Genomic DNA, 26,893 nt, shown 5'->3' with positions numbered 1-26,893 from the left:
GTCCTGCCTTGACCGATAAAAATCCCACTGGAATGAGTGATGTAGTCAGTTTATGTGGGTGGCAGCGTTTCGTCAACGCTCATTCAGCTGCGATGGCTCCACACAGCCGGTAAATTGCCACAAATTGGAAAAATGGAAACACAATCAAAGTCCATCATCTTCATTGTTCATCTAACCTAAAAAGCTGGCGATGACAACTGCGATTGGAAAGCAGCTGTCAATGTATTATGGTCCAAATTGACAGTAGCGAGGCATTCAGAAAATTCAGCAGCTACAGGAACAGTGTTTGGCCTGGGTGATCAGAAAACACTGCGTGTGTGTGTGTTTAAACCAACCTAGGATATCCTAAGGCGAGCAGGGTAAGTGTGGCAGTTGCTTTGCTTTCCAGGGGTGCTGGTTGAAGAGGGAGTTTAGGGGGGTGGATGGTGAAACAAGGAAGCTGGAGAGTAATAGAGACGGACAGCTCGATAGGCTTCCTCTCTGCCCATGCACTTCCCTCCCTTGTCTCCCATGTGAGGAGGGAGGGACAGTTTGGTCACTTTTCCAGACTCTAGGAGAAAGAAAAAAACATGAAACAAATGTGAGCACACAGGTGAGTCAGTGAAGCCTGAAGGTGCAGTTATAGTGTGGCATAAAAAAGTCCTAAAAAAGTCACTCCATGTTGGGGCTTTGGCAGTGGCAGACAGAGCGTGGGCTCCATTAAGGTTCCAGTTCCACAGAGGTTACTGGCAGTGATATTAACAATAAGCTTTCTCTGAGTGTGTCATGATGGGGAGAGCCTTGTGTCTATGACGATGAAAAATGAGAAGTATGCCTGACACGTCTCAGACGCACTGGGCTGCAACAGGATTTGTGAAAATAAAGCCCCAGGGGTCATTCTCACTTTGTGAGGGCAGAATATGCTAAATCTGAATATATATTCAAATTGCAAAAAATATCCATATGATTGTGAAAATGAATATTTGTGGGGGAAAAAGGAGCAGTGGCTCCATTGAATGCACTGCATTAGGGACAGGATTCACAAAACCAGTTTCTGCCATCTGTAAGTCTGTGAGAGCCAATCAACAGCTGTTTTAGGTTAAAAAAAAATTGGATCTCACTCGTTCACAAAAAGGTATCTCTGCAGTGATCCTTTCCATAATGTTGTCACACACTTAGATTAACAGTCTGAGCCTGACAGTGGCAAAAACAAACACATTTGGTGGACATACATTGATGGTACTCATATGACCAGATGGATTACACTCCAGTCTGTTTCGTGGCTGCCGGCTGCTCTCATTAATTACTGGGAAAACATCCAGTATTTGTTGAAAAATTGTTGTCTCCAGTCGTCACTTGGACACAAAAACATGGGAAAATAGGGTCCATGATCAGATAATATTCGACTGGAATTCCCCCCGTTTGTCTGGGACATTGAAATCTTCCAGGACATGTGCACTGGCACCAACTGGAAACTCTGCATACAACGTCAGTTGCATTATGAAGTGGCGGTGAAGCTGAAACAAGCAAGTAATTCAAGAGCACGGATCTTTTAAGAGATGTTTATATTGAAATAATATACAAGCATTATGCCTCTTGTTGTATTGGTCCGCCCTCTTAAGGACATAATGTGCAAATACAGTCAAGTCATATCACAACTACATTCGTGATGACCTGATGCTGTATGTGACAGAGGAGAAAGGCAGTGAGAGAGAAGTCATCCATCATCGCGTGTGTGTGTGTGTGTGTGTGTGTGTGTGTGTGTGTGTGTGTGTTTCCAACGATTTCTCACCTGTTCTGATAGCCTTGGGGATGATGCTGACCACGAAGCAGATGGAGTGGCCAGGCCCCAGACTGCCTGATGAGGGGGACACCATATGAAGCTCTCTCTCTCTCATCTGTCCTCTGTTGATACTGCTCTCGCACTGCAGTCAAAGCACCAGTTTACATGCTCCCTGACACCACGATGCCAAAACACACTCTCTTCACACACTGCTTCAGCTCCGCTGTCTGCAGAGGGAGAGAGGAGCGAGAGACAGAATGAGGCTAAAAGAACAGAGAGCATAAACACAGATGATAAGAAAAAGGAAACAAACAATTATTTTATCTGTCAGAAAGTGCTGTCAGACATTCAGTCAGATGGTTCAAGCCGCAAGACAAAAAGTAGAAGAGAAAATGAAAACAGCAATGCACAAATGAGGAGGAGGAGAGGAAGAAAGTTGAAGGAAAAGTTAAATAATGAAGGGAACAATGGAGAGAAAAATGTGAATGGAGGGAGGCAAGAAAATGATACCTTAGTATAAGCACATGGAACAGAAGGCTAGTGGGGGATATTTCCAGTGCGGCACACAGCACTAAAAATGACAGTGAATAGTATTTAAAATATAGATATCATTCACTAACACATATACACACACGTCTCTGACTCCACATTAATGAGCCCCCCACCTGTGGCCGGTATGCGCTGAGACAATGGTGTCGCCATGGTGACAGGCTGGGTAAGAGGTTTGACGACATGCTTCCTGCAGCCAGATGACAGCGAGGAGGAGGAGGAGGAGGAGGAGGAGGAGGAGGAGGAGGAGGAGGAGGACAGATCAAAGTCCTAACTGGCCCTCTGCAGGAAGACATTGCCTTGACTGTCCATCGATTCATCATTGATATTTTAATGTATCACCTTGACAAACTAACAAAGATTTAAGATGAGAAGGAGCAAGATCTGTAATGGACCACTAAGTTCTTAGGTCAAATACAGGTCAAAGGTTGTGGCTGACGAGTCGTTAGTCAGCAGAAACGGTATCGCTTATTGGGAATGAGCACAGACCCCGTGAAACAGGAAATGGGACTTAAAAGAGGGAGGGAGAAATTAACAGAAGTAAATGAGAAACAGTTGTCTCAAAGGTGGATATCTCAAAACCTGGAAACTGCACATATAGCATTTTTGGTACAAGGATGAATGAAATCAATACATGCAATTCCAGTTACCTTGCCCAAACATTTCATTATCCGATCATTTATCATTTCAGTAAACAGCAAAACAAAAATAAACGGTGAAACTGGCAACTTCCAATCAAATGAAAAAAATGTCTGAAAAGTCTCTAAATTCCTTTTATCTCTTAAGTGAAAGAACTACATCTACATAGTCCACTCCTTAACTTAAGAATCACATCCTGCAAACGAAACTTTGCTTCAGCACCTCAACAGCTACAGCAAATAAGAACAATTAGAGAAAGAAAAGACACACACACACACGCTTTAACACAAAGTCTGAGTTTTCTTACGCGCTGCTATGCATATCTAAAAAATGCAACAGATATTACATGGGAATGTAATTATTGTTACCTGTTTCACTTATAGTTACAACCACCAAATGTTCAAGTACAAAGTGATTCACAGATATTATCATCAACTCAAATCTGCTGTCAGTCAGAGATGATTCCAAGTCCAATATGCTCCCTGTTGCTTATCGTTTCTGGTGTCAAGTGGCTGAAACATTATCAGATGTTACTGGTTTTGAATTCCATGTCGACCAAGCGCAGCGCTGCTGATGATCAGTCGCTTCTTTATCTGTCAGGTTATCTGCAGAAAGGCCCTTTTTCTGATGTGACTGCAGCCCAGAAAATGAAGGTGATGTCTCTGCATACATCATTTATCTGACAGTGGGCATCCTCAGACACAGTCTTTTAATTCGAGAAATAACAAAAATGAGGTAACCGCTGCTATTGAGACAGCTGCTGATTTAGTTGTTTATATATACTGCAAAGTGAAAAGAGGGATCGGTGGGACGGTGTGGGTGGATGAATTGTATGTTTTCCTCTCTTATTTTTCTTCTAATCTTACATGTCATGTCAGCTGTATAAAGATACGCTGGTGCCACTTTGTGTGAGTGGTGTGGAATATCACATAGTGAAGTGCAACTAATTATAAACCAACAAGGTAGTTGCTACAGACCGGAGGACAACAGCAGTTTATGTTGTGACTGACATGAAGCTCATATTTACAGCTAAATGCTTATCTGCAAGGCCAGTGCACAACATGTGGTACTAAGTGCACAAAACCCAGATCCCTGAGCTATATTTCCACATCCTTCATATATCAAAGAAATACACATTTTCCTGAGAGAAAGAGCTCAACCACCTACACACAGTTGGGGAGTTACGTAATAGTTTGACAGTGAAAACCAATGCTTTTCTTAAGTGTGGTCTTACTGCTTGTTGGATGGCTGATATTGATATTTTATGAGGTGTCTCCAACAAACAACCTGAATTTCACAGACAATACTGATATCACAAGCACAGCAACAAAGCCAGTTAGCGACTTTGTTACGAAGAAAAAAGGTGTTTGGTGCAGGGGTATAAACACAGTCAAAGTTGAACTATGTTTCCCCAATTTCTTACATTAAGATTTAGACCATGTTATCTGCACTTGTAATAACTGCAATCAATATGATGAACAAACCACTTATTAAATTGATTTTACTTGTGGCGTGGAGCAAAATATAGATGGATTCATTTGAAATTATAAAAGGTAAACAACGTAATCACTCTGTCTGTCTGTCTGTCTGTCTTTTGGCCTTTATCAGTCTGTGAAGGGAAGGAATTGAACCCAAACACAGAACAGCCAACAAACAGGAACCACTCTGATAATGAGAAACCGGGGCAGCAGTGTACCGTGTTGAGTTAGTCTGAGACCCAGACGGGTTTACTGTCAGTGCAGGCACATGACCCAAAGCCACTGAAAGGCTTGGATCGAGGCAGGCCAAACACTGTGTAACACATTAGCTCTTTTCCCTGTGGTACTGATGGCACAGATGAGGAGACAAAGGGAACTGAATATCCTGTGACAGAACCCCAAGGAGGACAGTGGTCAAGGAACTGAAGAATGGAGGGTGGGAAAGGGAGTGGAGCAGGTAACCTAAGGTGGGAAGACTGGGACTGCCCAATGGTGGAGCAGGTAACCTTAGGCAGACAGCCTGAGAACAAGATGGAGGCAGTGCAGGACATCTAACTAGTGGTTGACAAAAAAGGCGAAACCACTCTGGAGGTCTGGCAAATGGCTGTAGACAAAGGAGAAGCCCCTCCAGAGATCTAGCAGGAGGCCGACAAAGGCAGAACCTCTATGGAGGTTGACTAGGATTCAGCAAAAAGGGCAAAACCCCCCCAGAGTTCGAGCAGGTAACCAAAGGTCAAGGCAAAGTCCCTCCAGAGGTCTGGAAGGTGATCTCTCAGGAGAACAGGCAAGAATCTGGTGAAGACTGAACCTGCAGCTGGCTGGAGATGGCTGCGGCACTGGAAGTGGAAATGGCCAAATTAGGTATGGGAAGGCAGGGCTGGGGGCCAGCGACGCAACAGCTGGAGCAGAAAACGGCTGCAGCTGTAACTCAGGGGATGGCTACAGCACAGGAAGTGGAGATGGCTGTGGATCTGGCTCTGGGGATGGCTACGGCACAGGAAGTGGAGATGGCTCTGGCTCAGGGGATTGCTGCGGCACAGGATCTGAAACACAAGAACTGGAAATCGCTGCGGCACAGGAAGTGGAGATGGTCAAATCAGGTACGGGAAGGCAGGGCTGGGGACGCGACAGCTGGAGCAAGAAATGGCTACAGCTCTGGATTAGGGGATCGCAAGAACACGAGAAATGGAAATTGCCTCAGCACAGGAAGTGGAGATGGCTGCAGCAGGAAATGGCTGCAGCTCTGACTCAGGGGATGGCTATGGCACAGGAAGTGGAGATGGCTCTGGCTCTGGCTCAGGGGATGGCTGTGGCACAGGAAGTGGAGATGGCTCTGGCTCTGGCTCAGGGATGGCTGCGGCAGAGGAACTGTAACACAAGAACGCAAAAACAAAAGAAATGGAAATTGCTGCGGCACAGGAAGTGGAGATGGTCAAATCAGGTACAGGAAGGCAGGGCTGTGGACGCGACAGCTGGAGCAAGAAATGGCTGCAGCTCTGGGGCAGGGGAATCGCAAGAACACAAAAACTAGAAATTGCCACGGCACAGAAAGTGGAGATGGCTGCAGCAGGAAGTGGCTGCAGCTCTGACTCAGGGGATGGCTATGGCACAGGAACTGGAGATGGCTGTGGCTCTGGCTCAGGGGATGGCTGCAGCACAGGAGCTGTAACACAAGAACGCAAAAACACAAGAACTGGAAATCGCTGCGGCACAGGAAGTGGAGATGGTCAAATCAGGTACGGGAAGGCAGGGCTGGGGACGCGACAGCTGGAGCAAGAAATGGCTGCAGCTCTGGGGCAGGGGATCGCAAGAACACAAGAACTGGAAATTGCTGCGGCACAGGATGTGGAGATGGCTGCAGCAGGAAATGGCTGCAGCTCTGACTCAGGGGATGGCTATGGCAGAGGAAGTGGAGATGGCTGCAGCAGGAAATGGCTGCAGCTCTGACTCAGGGGATGGCTATGGCAGAGGAAGTGGAGATGGCTCTGGCTCTGGCTCTGGCTCAGGGGATGGCTGCAGCACAGGAGCTGTAACACAAGAACGCAAAAACACAAGAACTGGAAATCACTGCGGCACAGGAAGTGGAGATGGTCAAATCAGGTACGGGAAGGCAGGGCTGGGGACGCGACAGCTGGAGCAAGAAATGGCTGCAGCTCTGGGTCAGGGGATCGCAAGAACACAAAAACTGGAAATTGCCGCGGCACAGGAAGTGGAGATGGCTGCAGCAGGAAATGGCTGCAGCTCTGACTCAGGGGATGGCTACGGCACAGGAAGTGGAGATGGCTGTGGATCTGGAGATGGTCAAATCAGGCACGGGAAGGCAGGGCTGGGGACGCGACAGCTGGAGCAAGAAATGGCTGCAGCTCTGGATCAGGGGATCGCAAGAACACAAGAACTGGAAATTGCTGCGGCACAGGATGTGGAGATGGCTGCAGCAGGAAATGGCTGCAGCTCTGACTCAGGGGATGGCTATGGCAGAGGAAGTGGAGATGGCTCTGGCTCTGGTTCTGGCTCAGGGGATGGCTGCGGCACAGGAAGTGGAGATGGCTCTGGCTCAGGGGATGGCTGCGGCACAGGAGCTGTAACACAAGAACACAAAAACACAAGAACTGGAAATTGCTGCGGCACAGGAAGTGGAGATGGTCAAATCAGGTACGGGAAGGCAGGGCTGGGTATGCGACAGCTGAAGCAAGAAATGGCTGCAGCTCTGGGGCAGGGGAATCGCAAGAACACAAAAACTAGAAATTGCCGTGGCACAGAAAGTTGAGATGGCTGCAGCAGGAAATGGCTGCAGCTCTGACTCAGGGGATGGCTATGGCACAGGAAGTGAAGATGGCTCTGGCTCGGGATGGCTGCCGCACAGGAGCTGAAACACAGGAACTGGAAATTGCTGAGGCACAGGAAGTTGAGATGGCCAAATCAGGTGCAGGAAGGCAGGGCTGGGGGCCAGTGATGCGACAGCTGGAGCAGGAAATGGCTGCAGCTCTGACTCTGGGGATGCTACGGCAAAAGAAGTGGAGATGGCTGTGGCTCAGGGGATGGCGACGTCACAGGAAATGGAGATGGCTCTGGCTCAGGGGATGGCTGCGGCACAGGAGCTGTAACACAAGAACACAAAAACACAAGAACTGGAAATCGCTGCGGCACAGGAAGTGGAGATTGTCAAATCAGGCACGGGAGGGCAGGGCTGGGTATGCGACAGCTGGAGCAAGAAATGGCTGCAGCTCTGGATCAGGGGATCGCAAGAACACAAGAGCTGGAAATTGCTGCGGCACAGAAAGTTGAGATGGCTGCAGCAGGAAATGGCTGCAGCTCTGACTCAGGGGATGGCTATGGCACAGGAAGTGAAGATGGCTCTGGCTCGGGATGGCTGCCGCACAGGAGCTGAAACACAGGAACTGGAAATTGCTGCGGTACAGGAAGTTGAGATGGCCAAATCAGGTGCAGGAAGGCAGGGCTGGGGGCCAGTGATTCGACAGCTGGAGCAGGAAATGGCTGCAGCTCTGACTCTGGGGATGCTACAGCACAAGAAGTGGAGATGGCTGTGGCTCAGGGGATGGCGACGTCACAGGAAATGGAGATGGCTCTGGCTCAGGGGATGGCTGCGGCACAGGAGCTGTAACACAAGAACACAAAAACACAAGAACTGGAAATCGCTGCGGCACAGGAAGTGGAGATGGCTGCAGCAGGAAATGGCTGCAGCTCTGACTCGGGATGGCTATGGCACAGGAAGTGGAGATGGCTCTGGCTCTGGCTCTGGCTCAGGGGATGGCTGTGGCACAGAAAGTGGAGATGGTCAAATCAGGCACGGGAGGGCAGGGCTGGGGACGCGACAGCTGGAGCAAGAAATGGCTGCAGCTCTGGGGCAGGGGATCGCAAGAACACAAGAGCTGGAAATTGCTGCGGCACAGGATGTGGAGATGGCTGCAGCAGGAAATGGCTGCAGCTCTGACTCAGGGGATGGCTATGGCAGAGGAAGTGGAGATGGCTCTGGCTCTGGTTCTGGCTCAGGGGATGGCTGCGGCACAGGAGCTGTAACACAAGAACGCAAAAACACAAGAACTGGAAATCGCTGCGGCACAGGATCTGGAGATGGCTGCAGCAGGAAATGGCTGCAGCTCTGACTCAGGGGATGGCTATGGCAGAGGAAGTGGAGATGGCTCTGGCTCTGGCTCTGGCTCAGGGGATGGCTGCAGCACAGGAGCTGTAACACAAGAACGCAAAAACACAAGAACTGGAAATCACTGCGGCACAGGAAGTGGAGATGGTCAAATCAGGTACGGGAAGGCAGGGCTGGGGACGCGACAGCTGGAGCAAGAAATGGCTGCAGCTCTGGGTCAGGGGATCGCAAGAACACAAAAACTGGAAATTGCCGCGGCACAGGAAGTGGAGATGGCTGCAGCAGGAAATGACTGCAGCTCTGACTCAGGGGATGGCTATGGCACAGGAAGTGAAGATGGCTCTGGCTCGGGATGGCTGCCGCACAGGAGCTGAAACACAGGAACTGGAAATTGCTGAGGCACAGGAAGTTGAGATGGCCAAATCAGGTGCAGGAAGGCAGGGCTGGGGGCCAGTGATGCGACAGCTGGAGCAGGAAATGGCTGCAGCTCTGACTCTGGGGATGCTACAGCAAAAGAAGTGGAGATGGCTGTGGCTCAGGGGATGGCGACGTCACAGGAAATGGAGATGGCTCTGGCTCAGGGGATGGCTGCGGCACAGGAGCTGTAACACAAGAACACAAAAACACAAGAACTGGAAATCGCTGCAGCACAGGAAGTGGAGATTGTCAAATCAGGCACGGGAGGGCAGGGCTGGGGACGCGACAGCTGGAGCAAGAAATGGCTGCAGCTCTGGATCAGGGGATCGCAAGAACACAAGAACTGGAAATTGCTGCGGCACAGGATGTGGAGATGGCTGCAGCAGGAAACGGCTGCAGCTCTGACTCAGGGGATGGCTATGGCAGAGGAAGTGGAGATGGCTCTGGCTCTGGCTCAGGGGATGGCTGCGGCACAGGAAGTGGAGAGGGCTCTGGCTCTGGCTCAGGGGATGGCTGCGGCACAGGAAATGGAGATGGCTCTGGCTCAGGGGATGGCTGCAGCACAGGAGCTGTAACACAAGAACACAAAAACACAAGAACTGGAAATCGCTGCGGCACAGGAAGTGGAGATGGTCAAATCAGGTACGGGAGGGCAGGGCTGGGGACGCGACAGCTGGAGCAAGAAATGGCTGCAGCTCTGGATCAGGGGATCGCAAGAACACAAGAGCTGGAAATTGCCACGGCACAGGATGTGGAGATGGCTGCAGCAGGAAATGGCTGCAGCTCTGACTCAGGGGATGGCTATGGCACAGAAAGTGGAGATGGCTCTGGCTCTGGCTCTGGCTCAGGGGATGGCTGTGGCACAGAAAGTGGAGATGGTCAAATCAGGCACGGGAGGGCAGGGCTGGGGACGCGACAGCTGGAGCAAGAAATGGCTGCAGCTCTGGATCAGGGGATCGCAACAACACAAGAACTGGAAATTGCTGCTGCACAGGATGTGGAGATGGCTGCAGCAGGAAATGGCTGCAGCTCTGACTCAGGGGATGGCTATGGCAGAGGAAGTGGAGATGGCTCTGGCTCTGGCTCTGGTTCTGGCTCAGGGGATGGCTGCGGCACAGGAAGTGGAGATGGCTCTGGCTCAGGGGATGGCTGCGGCACAGGAGCTGTAACACAAGAACGCAAAAACACAAGAACTGGAAATCGCTGCGGCACAGGAAGTGGAGATGGCTGCAGCAGGAAATGGCTGCAGCTCTGACTTAGAGGATGGCAACGGCACAGGAAGTGGAGATGGCTCTGGCTCTGGCTCAGGGGATGGCTGTGGCACAGGAAGTGGAGATGGTCAAATCAGGCACGGGAGGGCAGGGCTGGGGACGCGACAGCTGGAGCAAGAAATGGCTGCAGCTCTGGGGCAGGAGAATTGCAAGAACACAAAAACTAGAAATTGCCACGGCACAGAATGTGGAGATGGCTGCAGCAGGAAATGGCTCCAGCTCTGACTCAGGGGATGGCTATGGCACAGGAAGTGGAGATGGCTCTGGCTCTGGCTCTGGCTCTGGCTCAGGGGATGGCTGTGGCACAGGAAGTGGAGATGGTCAAATCAGGCACGGGAGGGCAGGGCTGGGGACGCGACAGCTGGAGCAAGAAATGGCTGCAGCTCTGGGGCAGGAGAATTGCAAGAACACAAAAACTAGAAATTGCCACGGCACAGGATGTGGAGATGGCTGCAGCAGGAAATGGCTGCAGCTCTGACTCAGGGGATGGCTATGGCAGAGGAAGTGGAGATGGCTCTGGCTCTGGCTCTGGCTCAGGGGATGGCTGCAGCACAGGAGCTGTAACACAAGAACGCAAAAACACAAGAACTGGAAATCGCTGCGGCACAGGAAGTGGAGATGGTCAAATCAGGTACGGGAAGGCAGGGCTGGGGACGCGACAGCTGGAGCAAGAAATGGCTGCAGCTCTGGGGCAGGAGAATTGCAAGAACACAAAAACTAGAAATTGCCACGGCACAGGATGTGGAGATGGCTGCAGCAGGAAATGGCTGCAGCTCTGACTCAGGGGATGGCAACGGCACAGAAAGTGGAGATGGCTGTGGATCTGGAGATGGTCAAATCAGGTACGGGAGGGCAGGGCTGGGGACGCAACAGCTGGAGCAAGAAATGGCTGCAGCTCTGGGGCAGGAGAATCGCAAGAACACAAAAACTAGAAATTGCCACGGCACAGGATGTGGAGATGGCTGCAGCAGGAAATGGCCGCAGCTCTGACTCAGGGGATGGCAACGGCACAGGAAGTGGAGATGGCTCTGGCTCTGGCTCAGGGGATGGCTGTGGCACAGGAAGTGGAGATGGCTCTGGCTCTGGCTCAGGGGATGGCTACGGCACAGGAAGTGGAGATGGCTCTGGCTCTGGCTCTGGCTCTGGCTCTGGCTCTGGCTCTGGCTCTGGCTCTGGCTCTGGCTCTGGCTCTGGCTCAGGGGATGGCTATGGCACAGGAAGTGAAGATGGCTCTGGCTCGGGATGGCTGCCGCACAGGAGCTGAAACACAGGAACTGGAAATTGCTGCGGTACAGGAAGTTGAGATGGCCAAATCAGGTGCAGGAAGGCAGGGCTGGGGGCCAGTGATTCGACAGCTGGAGCAGGAAATGGCTGCAGCTCTGACTCTGGGGATGCTACAGCACAAGAAGTGGAGATGGCTGTGGCTCAGGGGATGGCGACGTCACAGGAAATGGAGATGGCTCTGGCTCAGGGGATGGCTGCGGCACAGGAGCTGTAACACAAGAACACAAAAACACAAGAACTGGAAATCGCTGCGGCACAGGAAGTGGAGATGGTCAAATCAGGCACGGGAGGGCAGGGCTGGGGACACGACAGCTGGAGCAAGAAATGGCTGCAGCTCTGGATCAGGGGATCGCAAGAACACAAGAGCTGGAAATTGCCACGGCACAGGATGTGGAGATGGCTGCAGCAGGAAATGGCTGCAGCTCTGACTCAGGGGATGGCTATGGCACAGGAAGTGGAGATGGCTCTGGCTCTGGCTCTGGCTCAGGGGATGACTGTGGCACAGAAAGTGGAGATGGTCAAATCAGGCACGGGAGGGCAGGGCTGGGGACGCGACAGCTGGAGCAAGAAATGGCTGCAGCTCTGGGGCAGGGGATCGCAACAACACAAGAACTGGAAATTGCTGCTGCACAGGATGTGGAGATGGCTGCAGCAGGAAATGGCTGCAGCTCTGACTCAGGGGATGGCTATGGCAGAGGAAGTGGAGATGGCTCTGGCTCTGGTTCTGGCTCAGGGGATGGCTGCGGCACAGGAAGTGGAGATGGCTCTGGCTCAGGGGATGGCGACGTCACAGGAAATGGAGATGGCTCTGGCTCAGGGGATGGCTGCGGCACAGGAGCTGTAACACAAGAACGCAAAAACACAAGAACTGGAAATCGCTGCGGCACAGGAAGTGGAGATGGCTGCAGCAGGAAATGGCTGCAGCTCTGACTCAGAGGATGGCAACGGCACAGAAAGTGGAGATGGCTGTGGATCTGGAGATGGTCAAATCAGGTATGGGAGGGCAGGGCTGGGGACGCAACAGCTGGATCAATAAATGGCTGCAGCTCTGGGGCAGGGGATCGCAAGAACACAAAAACTAGAAATTGCCGCGGCACAGAATGTGGAGATGGCTGCAGCAGGAAATGCTGCAGCTCTGACTCAGGGGATGGCTACAGCACAGGAAGTGGAGAGGGCTCAGGCTCTGGCTCAGGGGATGGCAACGGCACAGGAAGTGGAGATGGTCAAATCAGGCACAGGAAGGCAGGGCTGTGGACGCGACAGCTGGAGCAAGAAATGGCTGCAGCTCTGGGGCAGGGGATCGCAAGAACACAAAAACTAGAAATTGCCGCGGCACAGAATGTGGAGATGGCTGCAGCAGGAAATGGCTGCAGCTCTGACTCAGGGGATGGCTATGGCAGAGGAAGTGGAGATGGCTCTGGCTCTGGTTCTGGCTCAGGGGATGGCTGCGGCACAGGAAGTGGAGATGGCTCTGGCTCTGGCTCAGGGGATGGCTGCGGCACAGGAGCTGTAACACAAGAACGCAAAAACACAAGAACTGGAAATCGCTGCGGCACAGGAAGTGGAGATGGTCAAATCAGGTACGGGAAGGCAGGGCTGGGTATGCGACAGCTGGAGCATTAAATGGCTGCAGCTCTGACTCGGGATGGCTACGGCACAGGAAGTGGAGAGGGCTGTGGATCTGGAGATGGTCAAATCAGGTACGGGAGGGCAGGGCTGGGGACGCAACAGCTGGAGCAAGAAATGACTGCAGCTCTGGATCAGGGGATCGCAAGAACACAAGAGCTGGAAATTGCCACGGCACAGGATGTAGAGATGGCTGCAGCAGGAAATGGCTGCAGCTCTGACTCAGGGGATGGCTACGGCACAGGAAGTGGAGATGGCTCTGGCTCTGGCTCTGGCTCTGGCTCTGGCTCTGGCTCTGGCTCTGGCTCTGGCTCTGGCTCTGGCTCTGGCTCTGGCTCAGGGGATGGCTATGGCACAGGAAGTGAAGATGGCTCTGGCTCGGGATGGCTGCCGCACAGGAGCTGAAACACAGGAACTGGAAATCGCTGCGGCACAGGAAGTGGAGATGGTCAAATCAGGTACGGGAAGGCAGGGCTGGAGACGCGACAGCTGGAGCAAGAAATGGCTGCAGCTCTGGGGCAGGGGATCGCAAAAACACAAGAACTGGAAATTGCTGCGGCACAGGATGTGGAGATGGCTGCAGCAGGAAATGGCTGCAGCTCTGACTCAGGGGATGGCTATGGCACAGGAAGCGGAGATGGCTCTGGTTCTGGCTCAGGGGATGGCTGCAGCACAGGAGTCGAAACACAGGAAATGGAAATTGCTGCAGCACAATAACTGGAGATGGCTTCAGCACAGGAACTGGAAATTGCCAAATTATGTGCATGAAGGCAGTGCTGGGGGCCAGCGACGCAACAGCTGGAGCAGGAAATGGCTGCAGCTCTGAGTCAGGGGATCGCAAAAACACAAGAATTGGAAATTGCTGCGGCACAGGAATTGAAGATGGCCAAATCAGGTGCGGGAAAGCAGGGCTGGGAGCCAGCAACGCAACAGCTGGAGCAGGAAATGGCTGCAGCTCTGACTCAGGAGATCACAACAGCATAAGAACTGGAGATTGCTGCGGCTGTGCCTCAGGGAACAACTGCAGCTTTGGCTCAGGAGATGGCTGCAGCACTGGATCAGGAGATGGTTGCAGATGTGGTTCAGGGAACGACGGCAGCACTGACTCAGGGGATGGCTGCAGCACAAGAACTGAAGAGGTGTAGACTGGGACGCTGGGCGGGCATTCCGGGTCACTGTCGGGCAAGGCCAATACACTGATCCAAATATGACCTGTTTCTCTGGCAGGTGGACATCGGTGGATCGAACCTGCATGAAGGAAAATTCTCTGTATGTTGTAGATCACTGTTATGTGACATTCAATCCATTGTGTTTTATTCAACATTTATAGTTTTCCCACTCTCCTTAAACCTGCCTTGTCTAAGTCTACTCTAATCAGTGATTTCCCGCATTTTACAAAATGGCTTGACAGCCCCCAGACGACTTGTATTTGGAACATGTACAACTCAGTGAAGAGAGCAACAGTAATGATGGTACTGAGTTTTTCCCCTGAACTAAGCATGAAAGTCACATGCCTTACTCTGGTCCACTGAAGAAAAAAAAAAAAATAAATATTTTCAACGATCAGGTTACAACCTACACCGTTCTCTGTGGTGTTGGCTACCGAACAGCAAAGATGTTATGTGACAAGAATGGACATCATCACTCCACCCATCCCCACTGCTTCCCTCCTGACCACACAAACAATAAACACTGGACCTGAATATATAATCATGTCATGATTTTCGAAACTTTATATGATAGACTTACAGTTAGTAAAGTAATAAAAGTTTCAGTTCTAGTCTGGACCTCATATCTATGCTCCCTCTCTCTGGCTAGCCTTGCTTGCTTGACATGCTTGCATTACACTTGCCTTGTCTAACAACAGAATAAATACATATGATGAGAGCAGTTGCTGGAAACAGATTGAATGCCTGGCATGCAGTTGCAGTTTGACCCAAATCCCACACATCCACCACCCACACCCAACTGGTCCAAAACATTTGCTTGCCTGTCCCATATCCAAAAATACTGCAAACTACTGATATAGATACTGGAAAGTGGTTTATGGTGCAGGAGTGGGTCAAATAGTTTCTATGGATGTTTTGAGACCTCATTGCTACTGCGAAAAGTTCTCCCTATTGGACTCAGGTTTGGCCACATCCATTGTTCTCCATGAGGAAACTATAAGCTTATTGCTGCACAGGTTTAAGTGTATTGGGGTGAGTGTTCGATAGTAGAATGTCAGATTTTGGGTGCAAGGTCACTAAGTTATTCAGAGCCAACAGGAAGTCAATATGAGTACATCAATCAAAGGAAGCTTCACTATTCTAGTGCCCGACCTTAGCAACACAACGCAAAAGTTCATGTTGCCTTCATGGATACAGAGGTCAGTCTCCTTCTGGAGAGGAGGAGAAAGAGGGATGCGACACCTTCTCACAGTCCAATTCCCTGTATGGCTCCACTGTATCTGGGCAGGGGGAGCGTTTATCTGTCTCAGCTCTAATTCAAATAGGTCACTCTACTGATTAAAATTCTTTGCTTTATAATTATCTTCCTTGGGAGAAACACAAAAGAGAGGGAGAAGATGTAAAGTGAGGTTGGTATTACGGGTTTGAAAATGGTAATCCAGATACTCACACCCAGGGAGATGAAAACTGAGCAGTGCTTTTAGCACCTGTTGTTAGTTGAACAGAAAACTGGATGCCACTCTCTGTGGCTGCTGGTCTCCAAGTGAAATCTTGCGGCATGGTCACATTGGTTTCGAAATGTAACTGAGCTCCTGTATCCTGAATGGGTGAGCAGAGTGGGGCGGGGTGAAGCACCAGCAGGTTGGTGGACAGCTCCAGAAGCAAGGGGAAGACCTGGGCCTGGACCAGTATCTGGACAGATCAAGGGAGAAAGAAAAAGAAAAAGAGAGGAGGAAGGCAAAGACTGAGTAGATGAATCAAAGGGGAAATGAATGAATGAGGTGAGCTTAAATACATTTGCTTGGAAATGGGATGTGCCCGGCGTGTGGGCTTTGTTCCTGAACCAAGTTATAAAACTTTGTTTAGAGGAAAGAGTGAGACTTGGCTTTTTAACCTGAAAACAATTCCTTTGCACTGAACTATTTTTATGAGCGCCAATGTTTTGATGTTAGCAGATTTCATTTCCTCTCAGAGGAGGAATCAGGAGAAAAAAAAGACACACAAAAATGCACAACTACTTGCTACACTTGATGTGTTACTGTATCTCTCAGTTTGTACTTAAGATATTATCAGAAACAGTGACTGAGCATTTCTGAATCTAAACTCTAACCTATATCAGCTTGGTACAGATCCTGAATGGTCAGTGCTGTTGCAGTCTGCCACCTCCTGGCTGTTACTGGGAACTGCATTTATTACCTCTGACATCTGCAGAGAATGCAAGCGATAAAGACACTGCTAAAAAAAAAAAAAAAAATCCCTTAATTTTGCACTGAAATTCCAGTTTATGCAATAGTTGAAAGGCCCTTTACCATTTCAATGAATTAAAATATGTTTTATTTGGACCACCTCAAACAGCAGGAAAAGACAGTGGTCCTACCGGCTGGCTGAGTAACCATGCTTCTTCTCTGCAGTTAGTCAGAGACAGGGTGTCACTTTGTGCCACTGAGGTCAAATAGAGACCACGTCCACCATATTACTAAAAGTTCCTCGTCAGTATAGTGTTAAATATCCCCACATGTCAGGCAGGAGACCGGGGTCAGATTCCCAGACAGGGAGTAACACTTTAATTCTCTTAGCATACAAGATGCATCTTTATTTTAAAAATAGGATATTTCAAAATACATTCCAACGCATTTGGGGCACTGTGTAAAACGTAAATAAATAGTGAACCTCACTCCATCCTTGCTCGTGACTGACTGGCCTGGAGAGGTTCATGCGGGCTATCTGTAGCACAAAAGGATTCAGACAGCGTGCCTCAAAGCCTGGGTGCCTGCCGTGTCAGGTCTGGGGGTGAGATTCTCCACCGGGGCACAGAGGCTATCCACCTCCCTGCAGCACATGCTCTCCACAGCTGAGGCCATGGGCTGGCATTGCCCACACAAGCACCTGTCAGACACAACATTCATCAGGAAACTGTTTATCTCTCTGTCTCTCTCCCTCCCTCCTATGGCAGAGCACCATAAAACATAGTGTAGACTTCAATCACGCAGTGTGCTGATATTTGAGCATTAGTTCCTGTAATGGATAAGTATCAATACTCCTGTCGGTATACTTTTATGAAACGCTAGTTCCTACATCATTTTCCTACATATTGATTGATTGGGGCATCCAACCTGCACTCTTGTCTTTAATATACATATCTAGCTCATTTACCCCATCATTTTTATTCTTTAATTTCGTATAGTTGTGTCAAAAAACAAAACAAAAAAACACCTCAGACAAACATAAACGACGTCTCGCACAATGTGTTCGCTTAATAAGCAATTTAGCTCAATTCTCAATTAACTAATGTTCCCTCGTTTTTTAATTCAATTATGTATAATTAGTTAAAAATACACATATGATACTAACACAGTATAGCTAACTAATGTAAGCTGACGTCTTGCGCAAGGTATCAGCTTAACAGGCAATTTCGTTCAATTCTTATTTAGCCAACATTAATTTTTAAAAATTCATTAATTTCTACTAGTTGTTAAAAACACGTCATAACTAACTACTGCTAGTTAACATAATTAACGTCGTGTACTACGTATTAGCTTAATCAGCAACTTAACTCAATTTCTTATCGTAGCAATTCTTATTTTTTATTCTTTAACTTCGTGTAAGTACGTGTTTTTTTTTTTGTTTTTTTTTAAAAACACCTCAGGGTTTACGTTACCTTTCACACGGGTTTTTCAAGCACTATTTTCTTTTGCCTTGTCCAAATATTTGCCATGAAACCTGCTCAACTTTCACATCCATAAAGATGACTAGAGAGTTTCGCTCGAGCGCAAATTAACACCAAGCCCGGCAAAATGATTTTCTGCTCTCACGCGCATGGAACATAACTCCGGCTTCTTAATTCCGTTCGATTTAAAGCCTTGGGCAGTCCGGGTGGACGGGGCAGCTGCCTGGCATTGGCGGTACACCTTAATACAGAGCGAGCGCTTTAAATGACATATCCATAATTCAAGCTTTAAAAACACACATTTGCGAAAATGTAAACGTATCAGTGGGGCTGAAAAAAAAAAGATTACCTTTATTCATGCATGTTACAAAAATATAACGTGACACTGTTAGCCACACTAACATGAAAAAATGAAACATAACAAGAATGTGAAAATATTAACATCAATGCATGAAAGACAAATGTCTCGCTTTTATGTTTTCGAACAGAAAAGGAGTAATCCATTTTATTAATGTCCTAGGAATTCACATTACAGCACCAGGGCTCTCCCATATTTCATCATCATAAATAGAGGTACATGTGATTTTTTCTGTGGACGTCGAATGCAGGCTATGGCAGTGTTTGGTCTCTTCGGCATACTGGGTGAAATCCTCTGCAAACGGCTCAGCCCTTGCTGCTGAGTCGGCAGGATTCTTGGATGGTTCTGAGCTTACTTGATCGCTGTGCAAACGCTGGCCCTTAAAGTTTTGGTCAACTACAGCAGCTTTGCTTATTTTTAAATCCTCCTTATTACCAGCATCTGCTGAACTTGTCTTTCCACCAACCGGAGACCGAGACACATCCCTGACTTCCTCTGATCGCTCTTCCTGCCTCCCTTCATGCTCTCCAGATGGGACAGCTGGCGTGGCTTTATCCTTTAGCGCCTCCAGATTCTGAGGTCGGCTCTCCAGGCCGAAGAAATTGTTTCGGACAACATAGCGCACACACTGCAGAAGGACATTTCTCTCATGGCGGATATCTGGGGCCAGTAACTAAACAGAGAGAAAGAAAATAGAGAAGCACATGTGGGATAAGATGATGCGCAATCTGCACAGAGTTTAATTCATGTTAATTATGCTTGTATAATCTCAGGTGTCTCCTTACCATCTCAAGTAGAGTGGGACGACGGGTCTGCGGTGTATCTTGGTATCCTCCTCTGCCAGCCCTTCCTCTCCTGCCTCCTCTTCTGCCTCTTGCTTTTCTGCTGTGAGGTATGTGAAGACCAGAATCAGGCTGAGGGACTTTGTGAGCATCTGTGCCCTGTGGAGAGGCTTCCGGGCCTCTGGAGGGTCCTCCTTGCTGGCATTTTGGTGGTATTGTGTGAAGGAGAGCCTGGTTGGCTTGCACAAGGTCTTTGGCTCTCTGAATGGAGGTGGCTGAAACACAGGGAAGAAGAATAAGAGGAACAGTGGATGTCAATTATGGGAAATTGTTTTTTCTGTGCCAAGCTATTTGCCAATGTGTGTGATGTGTTTATCAATGTATTTCACCCTACTCTGTCAAATACATAAATGAATAAAAGTTGTATACCACAAACCACTTTTTGTTTTCAGCATCTCTCAGTGTAGCTTTAAAGGATTTGTGCTTGTAAATCCACACAGGGTCGCCCTGATGGCCTGGCACCAGGGGGTGTGCTCTGTCGCAGATGGACGAAGGTGGCAAACTCACCCTCTGGTTCCTCGTCACTTCCACTCTCACTCATGGAGCCGTAGTTGGCCAAAAGGGAGCCCAGGGCTGAGCTCATCTGTTTAGGAGCCACAACCAGGCCACCAGTCCTGGACTCAGCAGCTGGGTCCTCTCTGTCAGAATCTAGAAGAGCAGGAAAAACAATTTAACATACATATTATCATTGTTTACAGTCCTGTTTGAACACCACCCCATCCGAGTCACTCACCATGGTCACTGCTGACCAGTGCTCCCAGTGGATCTCCATCCCTCGACTGCTGGGTGAGAGGTGGGAGTTGCTCTGTACCACGGCTCTCTGGTGGCGGAGGGCCTTGGGGGTGTTGCCCATGGAAGCCTCTGTTACCCCAGCCACGACCCCGACCCTGACCCCGTCTTCTGCCCCTGCCTCTCATTCGGCTGTGAACACGTTATTAAAGTCTAGATTTAGACAAGTTTAGCTCAAGTCTCATGTCAAAGCAAATGAGTGCAAACGTATTCATGTTTCTGGAGGAAATAACAGAGAAAATAACAAAGATGCAGTGCAAAATAAATCATTACACATCGAATGTGTAAATTTACCCAAACTGAGCTGTCTCCAGAACAGCTCCTGTCTCCTGCCGAACCTCCATCACTTTTCTCTTCTTTTCGATGTTGTGAAGTGTTGGATAGCTTCTGAAAAGACGAATTACAGCAACAATCATTCAGCTTTGCTGACTGGAAGTAGACATCAGTTGCCACAGCATCTACAATCTTTTAGTGAATACTGACTTGCGCCTCTCCTCTCTCCATTTCGCGATCTCCTCTGGGGTGTCCAGCTTGATTCTTTTAGCTCCCGGTGTATGATTCTGCATTCAGGGTAAAAAGACACTGACATAAGCAAAGGAAAATACCAGGAGCTTAAGTTCTAGACACATAACGAGTTGTTTCACTTACATTTTTCCAGTGGATGCTGACTATTTTTTCATGTGCCATGAAGCTGCAGTCGGACACAGAGCACTGCAAAAGAGATTTGATGGAGGTGATCAGTAAAATTTGCCAACTGATTTCCACAAATGACATGAAATGAAGCTAAATATACTGAATCAAACCTCTCAAATTACCTTGACATGCTGAGAAATATGTTCGTCGTACTTCTCCTGGTTTTTGAAGCCCCGGTCACAGGTGTCACAAAAATGGGAATATTCTGGTTCCTTCTTATTTTTCTGCAATGAGTTACACACAGATCAGTTCACCATACAATTGAGTTTATTCTCAGTTCAGTGCTGCTCTATGTCGAACACCATTAAGGTCATGATCATGATTAAAGTGGTAGTAATCAAGAGATATTCACTTTTCTCCCGTGATTGTTGGAGGGCCCATAATTTTGTCTTCCACCTCGATGTCCACCTTGATGCTGCTCACGACCAAAGTTTTGACCTGAACACAAGGCACATGAATTTTTAGGACTGTACATAAAAGGAGCAATTTTAAGATTTTTTTTTTTTTTTTTTCTGGGGACTGATCACCATTAACAGACTAGCGCATGTGACTTCAGCATAGGTAACTCACCGTGTGGACGTTTAGGTCCATAGTTTCCACGGCTTGAGGGGAAACCAAAGCCCGCCGCTGGCCCGTGATGCCACCCCGCCTGGCTGCTGTGGTTCCAGCTGGGCTCCGATGGCGTTTCGCACCAGCTCCACATGCTGGGGTCGAAGCTGCTGGTGCGGGGCTGCTGGTGGGGCTGGAAGGGCTGGATTGCGTTTGGAGGAGGACAGCCGAAGTCCGGCGGAGGATAGTGTTCCGGTGCGCTCATACTCACGCCCGAGGCCTTTCTTCACGTAAACAGTGAAGTCTATTTGAAGTTAATTGGGTTTCTCACCATGCAGCTCTCACATGTGTATGTTTTGCTCATCTCTACACATGCCGCGGTCGTTTCCGTGAAAGCCGGAAGTGCAGAAAACAAATGATCAGGAACTAAATACACATTTTTAACAATGGTTAGCATAACAAAATTACGATGGTTTTGTGCAAATTGCATATAGTTTGCTGAACCGCAACTCTGTTTCATCTGCGATTTTGTCTGATCTATCTTTTCTGTTATTTTTTTTAAATACCGGCATGTTTGGGACAACTTCTCGCGAGCTTTCGTGAAAGCGCGTCTTCGGTTGCCATGTTGGGGAGCTGAAACCCGTGTAGATTTTTTTCCCCACTTTTAGATGAAAGGGGACAAAGCAACAAGATGTCAGATAAGTTTTTTTTAAAACACTTAAACTACATAAAATCATCGTGTAGGCATAAAGTGTCATAAGCCAGGAGCTGGTTCATATGTCAACTCCGGTTTTGTTTTGAACAGCAACATAATTATGCACCCTTAAAAAAAACATGTCTTCACGTAAATTACAATATTAACTACTGTTAGAATGAAAACATGCCTGAGATGTGTTAAAAATCTACTAAAATATCAGTAAACGTATAATCCTGTCTGGCATCGGGGGATGTTCACCGAACGGATATGGCAACCTCTCAGTTTCCTGATGCTCCTCATCGCCGCGCGTGTGCTTCAGTCACAGTCGGAGCAGCAGCGTGGTGGCTGTGAGAAAACCCTGAAAGCTCTCTACTCAGGGAGCGTCCAAACTCTAGAAAGTGACCGAGCCGCTGCCAAAATGCTCGTGTTGTTTGAGACCGCCGCTGGATATGCAATATTCAAAGTACGTGCTCCATATTTGTTTCCAGACATTTAAAGATCAAACGGTAATAACGCATTACCTACTTGAGTTAGCTACGGTTAGCCTAGCAGCTAGTCACCCACAGCCCATGTGGGATCAGTTGTATGTAACGCAACTGTCAGTGAGCGAAATTTAAAAGTAAAGTTTAATTTGTACTCAAGTATATGAACGTGTAAATGCCAAGTTTGTACCTGTACACGAGTGTCTTTGCTGATGCACAAGCTAACACTGAGCTAGCAGTGGGAAGGCCTTGTAACCACGTGTGCATATTGAGGCTAACTTCGGTAAAAACTGCTGCTTCTCACTCTCCAACATTCAAGCGCATATTGGAAATCAAGTAAATGGCTGTGTTGTTGTAGGATCAGCACTCAGCCTGAATGCAACATGGAAAAGACTGTGAAGTTATTCACTCACCTAGAGATATTTAACATACACCCTGTTGGTGCTGAGAATGTCTTTTTCAATGCATGACAACTCATTCAAGAGCCTCTGTTCAATTTCAGGTCCTTGATGAGTCCAAACTGCAACAGGTCGACAGCCTGTACAAAGAGTTCGAATCGCCTGAGAAAGCGAACAAAGTGTAAGTATTGATGCGGCGTTCAACCTGAAGTGTATTATGGGTGCAACCAGTCAGTTATCATTGATTGACAAAGTGGATGAAATGCGTCCTCACTGGTTTTCTTTTCCCCCCGTCAGTGTGAAGCTGAAGCACTTTGAGAAGTTTCAGGACACAACAGAGGCCTTAGCAGGTAACGTCTTTGTGCGCCGATGCACACCTGAGATCTGTGGTCTGTGATGTATTTGTGCATCTGATTAAAACATGAGGCATTTCACAGTATTCGTCACTACCACTGAGACCACGTCTTGTCGTGCTAGCACATAGTTTAGATGGCTGCTCCTCAGACATGTTGAGTTGAGTTTATTTAATGCCGTATTCCTCATCTCTGCCGCTCAGCTGCCACTGCTATCGTTGAGGGAAAAATTGGAAAGAGCCTGAAGAAGGTGCTGAAGAAAGTTGTTGCCAAGGAGGCTCACGAGCAGCTGGCCATCAGCGATGCAAAACTCGGTGGAGTTATTAAAGTAAGTGACCCAACAATTTACATCCATATGCGGAAGATAAGAGTTGTCTCTAACGGACTGTTTTATGGGGGTTTTTTTTGTTTTTTTTTTAGGAAAAGCTGGACCTGAATTGCGTCCACAGCCCTGCCGTGGCTGAGCTCATGAGGTGCATCAGGAGCCAGATGGAGGGCCTCATCACTGGACTTCCTCCCAAGGAGATCAGCGCCATGTCTCTGGGGTTGGCTCACAGGTAGGTGCCGCTCAGACGCGGTGTCACGTGAGCGTGGCTGCTGCCTATGATTACATCTGCTGTCTGAAACTTCCCTGTGGATTTACCTCAGCATTCGTCACTACCGCTGAGGCAGCAGTCTCTCGTTAGACGCACCAAGATCAATACAGATCGACAGGTGATTAAACTCATTAATAAACCTTCTTTTCCCTGTGTCCTCCAGCTTATCCCGCTACAAGCTCAAGTTCAGCCCAGACAAGGTGGACACTATGATTGTTCAGGCCATCTGTAAGTAGTTTTTTATGATGTAAGAAAAGCACTTAACAATATTTACGTCAGCTGTTGTGTATTTGAATACGTGGTCTGACTTTGACTGTTCTTAACCGTACTTTGATTGTTCTTAACCGTATCTTTTCTTTGCCTCTTTAGCTCTTCTGGATGACCTGGATAAGGAGCTGAACAACTACATTATGCGCTGCAGAGAGTGGTATGGCTGGCACTTTCCTGAGCTGGGAAAAATCGTCACCGACAACTTGGCGTACTGCAAAACTGTCCGCAAAATTGGTAAGAATATTCTGCATTTGCGCACAGCTGTTTAAAGTGGTACGCCTGTTATTTAGTATTACTCCCGAAGGCCGCCCCCCAGCCCGAGTGGCTAAGTGTGTGTCTGTGGCTCTCCAGGCGATCGCACGAACGTGGCCGACTCTGATCTGTCAGACGTCCTGCCTGAGGAAATCGAGGCCGAGGTCAAGCTGGCTGCAGAGATCTCCATGGGAACAGAGGTGTCAGAACACGACATCGAAAACATCAGGCACCTGTGCGATCAGGTACGTCTCCCCCGTCTGTCTTTGCAGATCAAAGCCACTCGGTGTTTTGTTTGACGATTGAAGAGCTGTGTGACAGTGGTGATGATGACGACTTTTGTCTTTACCCTGAAAACAATCATGTGGGTTTTCAGTCACTACCTCATCTGAACAGTCACATTTCACGACTCCACCGCTAAAAATAAACATACAGGGAAGACTCTTATTTTTCATCCTTTTGCAGTCAGAAAACCAATCTTCTGCATTTTTTCCACAGGTGATCGAGATTTCAGATTACCGCACTCAGCTGTACGACTACCTGAAAAACCGAATGATGGCCATCGCCCCCAACCTCACGGTCATGGTGGGCGAGCTGGTTGGCGCCCGTCTCATCTCGCATGCAGGTAAAGTCACAAAAAAGAGGGGCCACGTGAAAACTAGCCAAGCGGTGATGATGACGACATTATGTCACGTTCCTGAAAATGATTGATGTTTTTAAGTCACTACCTCATCTGAGCTTGCCTCAAGAGGCCCAGTGGGCAGGTGCTGGGGAGGGCATCGTATTTACTGTCTTCCTTGTTGCGTCTTTAAGGTTCCCTTCTGAATCTGGCAAAGCATCCGGCCTCCACGGTGCAGATCCTCGGAGCAGAGAAGGCTCTGTTCAGAGCCCTCAAGACCCGCAAAGACACACCCAAGTACGGTCTCATCTACCACGCCTCCCTCGTGGGTCAGACTGCAGCGAAGAACAAGGGCAAGGTACGTCCAGAACGGGCGCTCGCTGGACTAGAAAACGATTATTAGTCTGATGGTTCAAAAAATAAATTGTCTTTTCTTAATTATCTGTACAGATCTCCAGAATGCTGGCAGCTAAAGCGGCCCTGGCTATTCGTTACGATGCCCTGGGAGAGGACACGAATGCAGAAATGGGAGTAGAAAACCGTGCCAAGCTGGAGGCCAGGCTACGGCAGCTGGAGGAGAGGGGGGTGAGTACACCTGCAACAGAAGGATCTTCATCCTTTTAGGTGTCTTAAGCGCCACTCTGCAGTGTACTTAAATCCCATTTTTAGTCTTAGCAGCATCCGCTTGTTTTGGGTTTTCTTTCTGCTGCTCATCTGATCGCGTCTCCATTTTTTCTCCCTCTCAGATCCGAAGAATCAGTGGAACAGGCAAAGCAATGGCAAAGGCAGACAAATACCAGCACAAGAGGTGAGCTGTCACAAAACATCTCTTTTCTGAAGAAGATGTGTTTCCACAAGGAAAAATCAAAAGTGTTAACTCTGCATTTCTTCTCCACAGTGAAGTGAGAATTTACGATCCATCCGGTGATTCAACTATTCCTTCCACCTCAAAGAAGAGGAAGTTTGAGGAGGTAGAGGAGGAGGAAGCTGCTGAGCCCCAAACGCCGCCGGTCAAATCCAAGAAGGTCAAAAAGGAACCAGAACCAGAACCAGAAGGTGGGTGCAGAGGGCATGAATCAATCCTGTGGCGAGGTGTCCACAATGAGTTTATGATGCTCACTGTATTTTTTCTGCGTGTTTTGTAGAAGAAGCAGCGGAGGAGACTCCCAAGAAGAAGAAGAAGAAAAAGAAGGACAAGAAAGCAGAGGAAGAAGCAGCAGCAGAGGAGGAGATGGAGGAGGAGGTGGTCGCAGTAACAGAGGTAGGAATCTGTTTTCTATTCATGAGATCCTCTATACGTTCTCCAGTGTTGTTTTTTGTCCTGAGTATTTCGCTGTCATGCCCACTTTCGTTCTCCCCGCAGTCAACAGAAAAGAAGAAAAAGAAGAAGAAAAAGAAGGTCAAGGAGGAGGAAGAAGACGATGAATGAAAGAGTGGAGAGTGTATATATTTTAGTTTCAATGTCGTTTTAGTTTTGTGTCACACATTTATATCGAATGAGGGCGACGCTGTGTGGAGTGCCTGCTTCTGGACTTCAAAGAAAGTTCAGGTCAAAGAACGAAATCATTAAGTCGTTTTAGAACTGAGTGTATTTCCAGTATTCCAGTCACAAATGTATTTTCTTATTTTTAAGTTTGTAATCCACTGCCCTGATTCTTATTTGTAAGCACATCTGTGTCAGACATGCATCAAATTCAGCACAGAGACATTTGATAAAGAAAGATTCTCCAGTTCTCTTTTCATTGTCCAAGACTGAGCATCCGCCCTGATGAAATAAACTGTAATGGTGCTGTACCCTTGTGTTTTGTTCTTATACACTGCAGCAATATGAACATCTGATTGATTTTATGCATTTTTACTGTACTTAAAGGATCTGAGTACCTCCTCCACTGAAAAAGCAACTCCTTACTAAAGTATAAGTACCATGAAATTCAAATACTCAAGAAGTACAACACTTTCATTCCACTCCTTGGTAATCTCATGAAGCGACAGGTAGTCACATGAGTGCAGGTA

General features: G+C 48.4%; 2 protein-coding genes, 3 non-coding genes and 1 pseudogene across 6 annotated transcripts; 4 read left to right on the top strand and 2 right to left on the bottom strand.

Moving 5' to 3' along the window:
* LOC139351946 (cilia- and flagella-associated protein 47-like) overlaps positions 1 to 17,176 on the bottom strand; it is a 51,622-nt pseudogene extending 34,446 nt beyond the window's left edge.
* A 772-nt stretch (positions 17,177 to 17,948) lies between these two features.
* nufip1 (nuclear FMR1 interacting protein 1) lies at positions 17,949 to 22,255 on the bottom strand. Its single transcript, XM_070957964.1, has 10 exons — positions 21,235 to 22,255; positions 21,017 to 21,102; positions 20,787 to 20,888; positions 20,620 to 20,682; positions 20,455 to 20,531; positions 20,266 to 20,358; positions 19,916 to 20,103; positions 19,690 to 19,830; positions 19,126 to 19,397; positions 17,949 to 19,013 (listed from the first exon to the last, which is right to left on the bottom strand). Exons 1-10 carry the CDS (start codon positions 21,476 to 21,478, stop codon positions 18,507 to 18,509), a joined length of 1,773 nt encoding a protein of 590 aa, XP_070814065.1. The 5' UTR covers positions 21,479 to 22,255; the 3' UTR covers positions 17,949 to 18,506.
* On the top strand, positions 22,235 to 26,673 carry nop58 (NOP58 ribonucleoprotein homolog (yeast)). Of its 2 annotated transcripts, none has more exons than XM_070957965.1 (15): positions 22,235 to 22,373; positions 22,895 to 22,971; positions 23,088 to 23,140; positions 23,347 to 23,471; positions 23,564 to 23,700; positions 23,903 to 23,967; positions 24,109 to 24,243; positions 24,361 to 24,506; positions 24,760 to 24,886; positions 25,075 to 25,238; positions 25,331 to 25,465; positions 25,627 to 25,688; positions 25,779 to 25,936; positions 26,026 to 26,141; positions 26,244 to 26,673. In XM_070957965.1, exons 1-15 carry the CDS (start codon positions 22,329 to 22,331, stop codon positions 26,307 to 26,309), a joined length of 1,611 nt encoding a protein of 536 aa, XP_070814066.1. In that variant the 5' UTR covers positions 22,235 to 22,328; the 3' UTR covers positions 26,310 to 26,673. The 2 variants fall into 2 exon arrangements, with proteins under 2 accessions (XP_070814066.1, XP_070814067.1); XM_070957966.1 differs by having other exon boundaries at positions 22,286 to 22,373; positions 26,032 to 26,141; positions 26,244 to 26,438.
* On the top strand, positions 23,171 to 23,258 carry LOC139328068 (small nucleolar RNA SNORD70). The gene has a single exon (XR_011601691.1). It is a non-coding gene; the product is annotated as a small nucleolar RNA SNORD70 (small nucleolar RNA).
* LOC139328070 (small nucleolar RNA SNORD11B) lies at positions 24,577 to 24,660 on the top strand. Its single transcript, XR_011601693.1, has one exon. It is a non-coding gene; the product is annotated as a small nucleolar RNA SNORD11B (small nucleolar RNA).
* Positions 24,923 to 25,005, top strand: LOC139328071 (small nucleolar RNA SNORD11B). Its single transcript, XR_011601694.1, has one exon. It is a non-coding gene; the product is annotated as a small nucleolar RNA SNORD11B (small nucleolar RNA).
* Positions 26,674 to 26,893: the final 220 nt, after the last annotated feature.

The sequence above is a fragment of the Chaetodon trifascialis genome, chromosome 24 (assembly GCF_039877785.1).
Source record: "Chaetodon trifascialis isolate fChaTrf1 chromosome 24, fChaTrf1.hap1, whole genome shotgun sequence".
NCBI classification, from domain to species: Eukaryota; Metazoa; Chordata; class Actinopteri; order Chaetodontiformes; family Chaetodontidae; genus Chaetodon; species Chaetodon trifascialis.
Note: the sequence above shows the minus strand (reverse complement) of the source record. Positions and strands in the feature narration are given on the sequence as shown.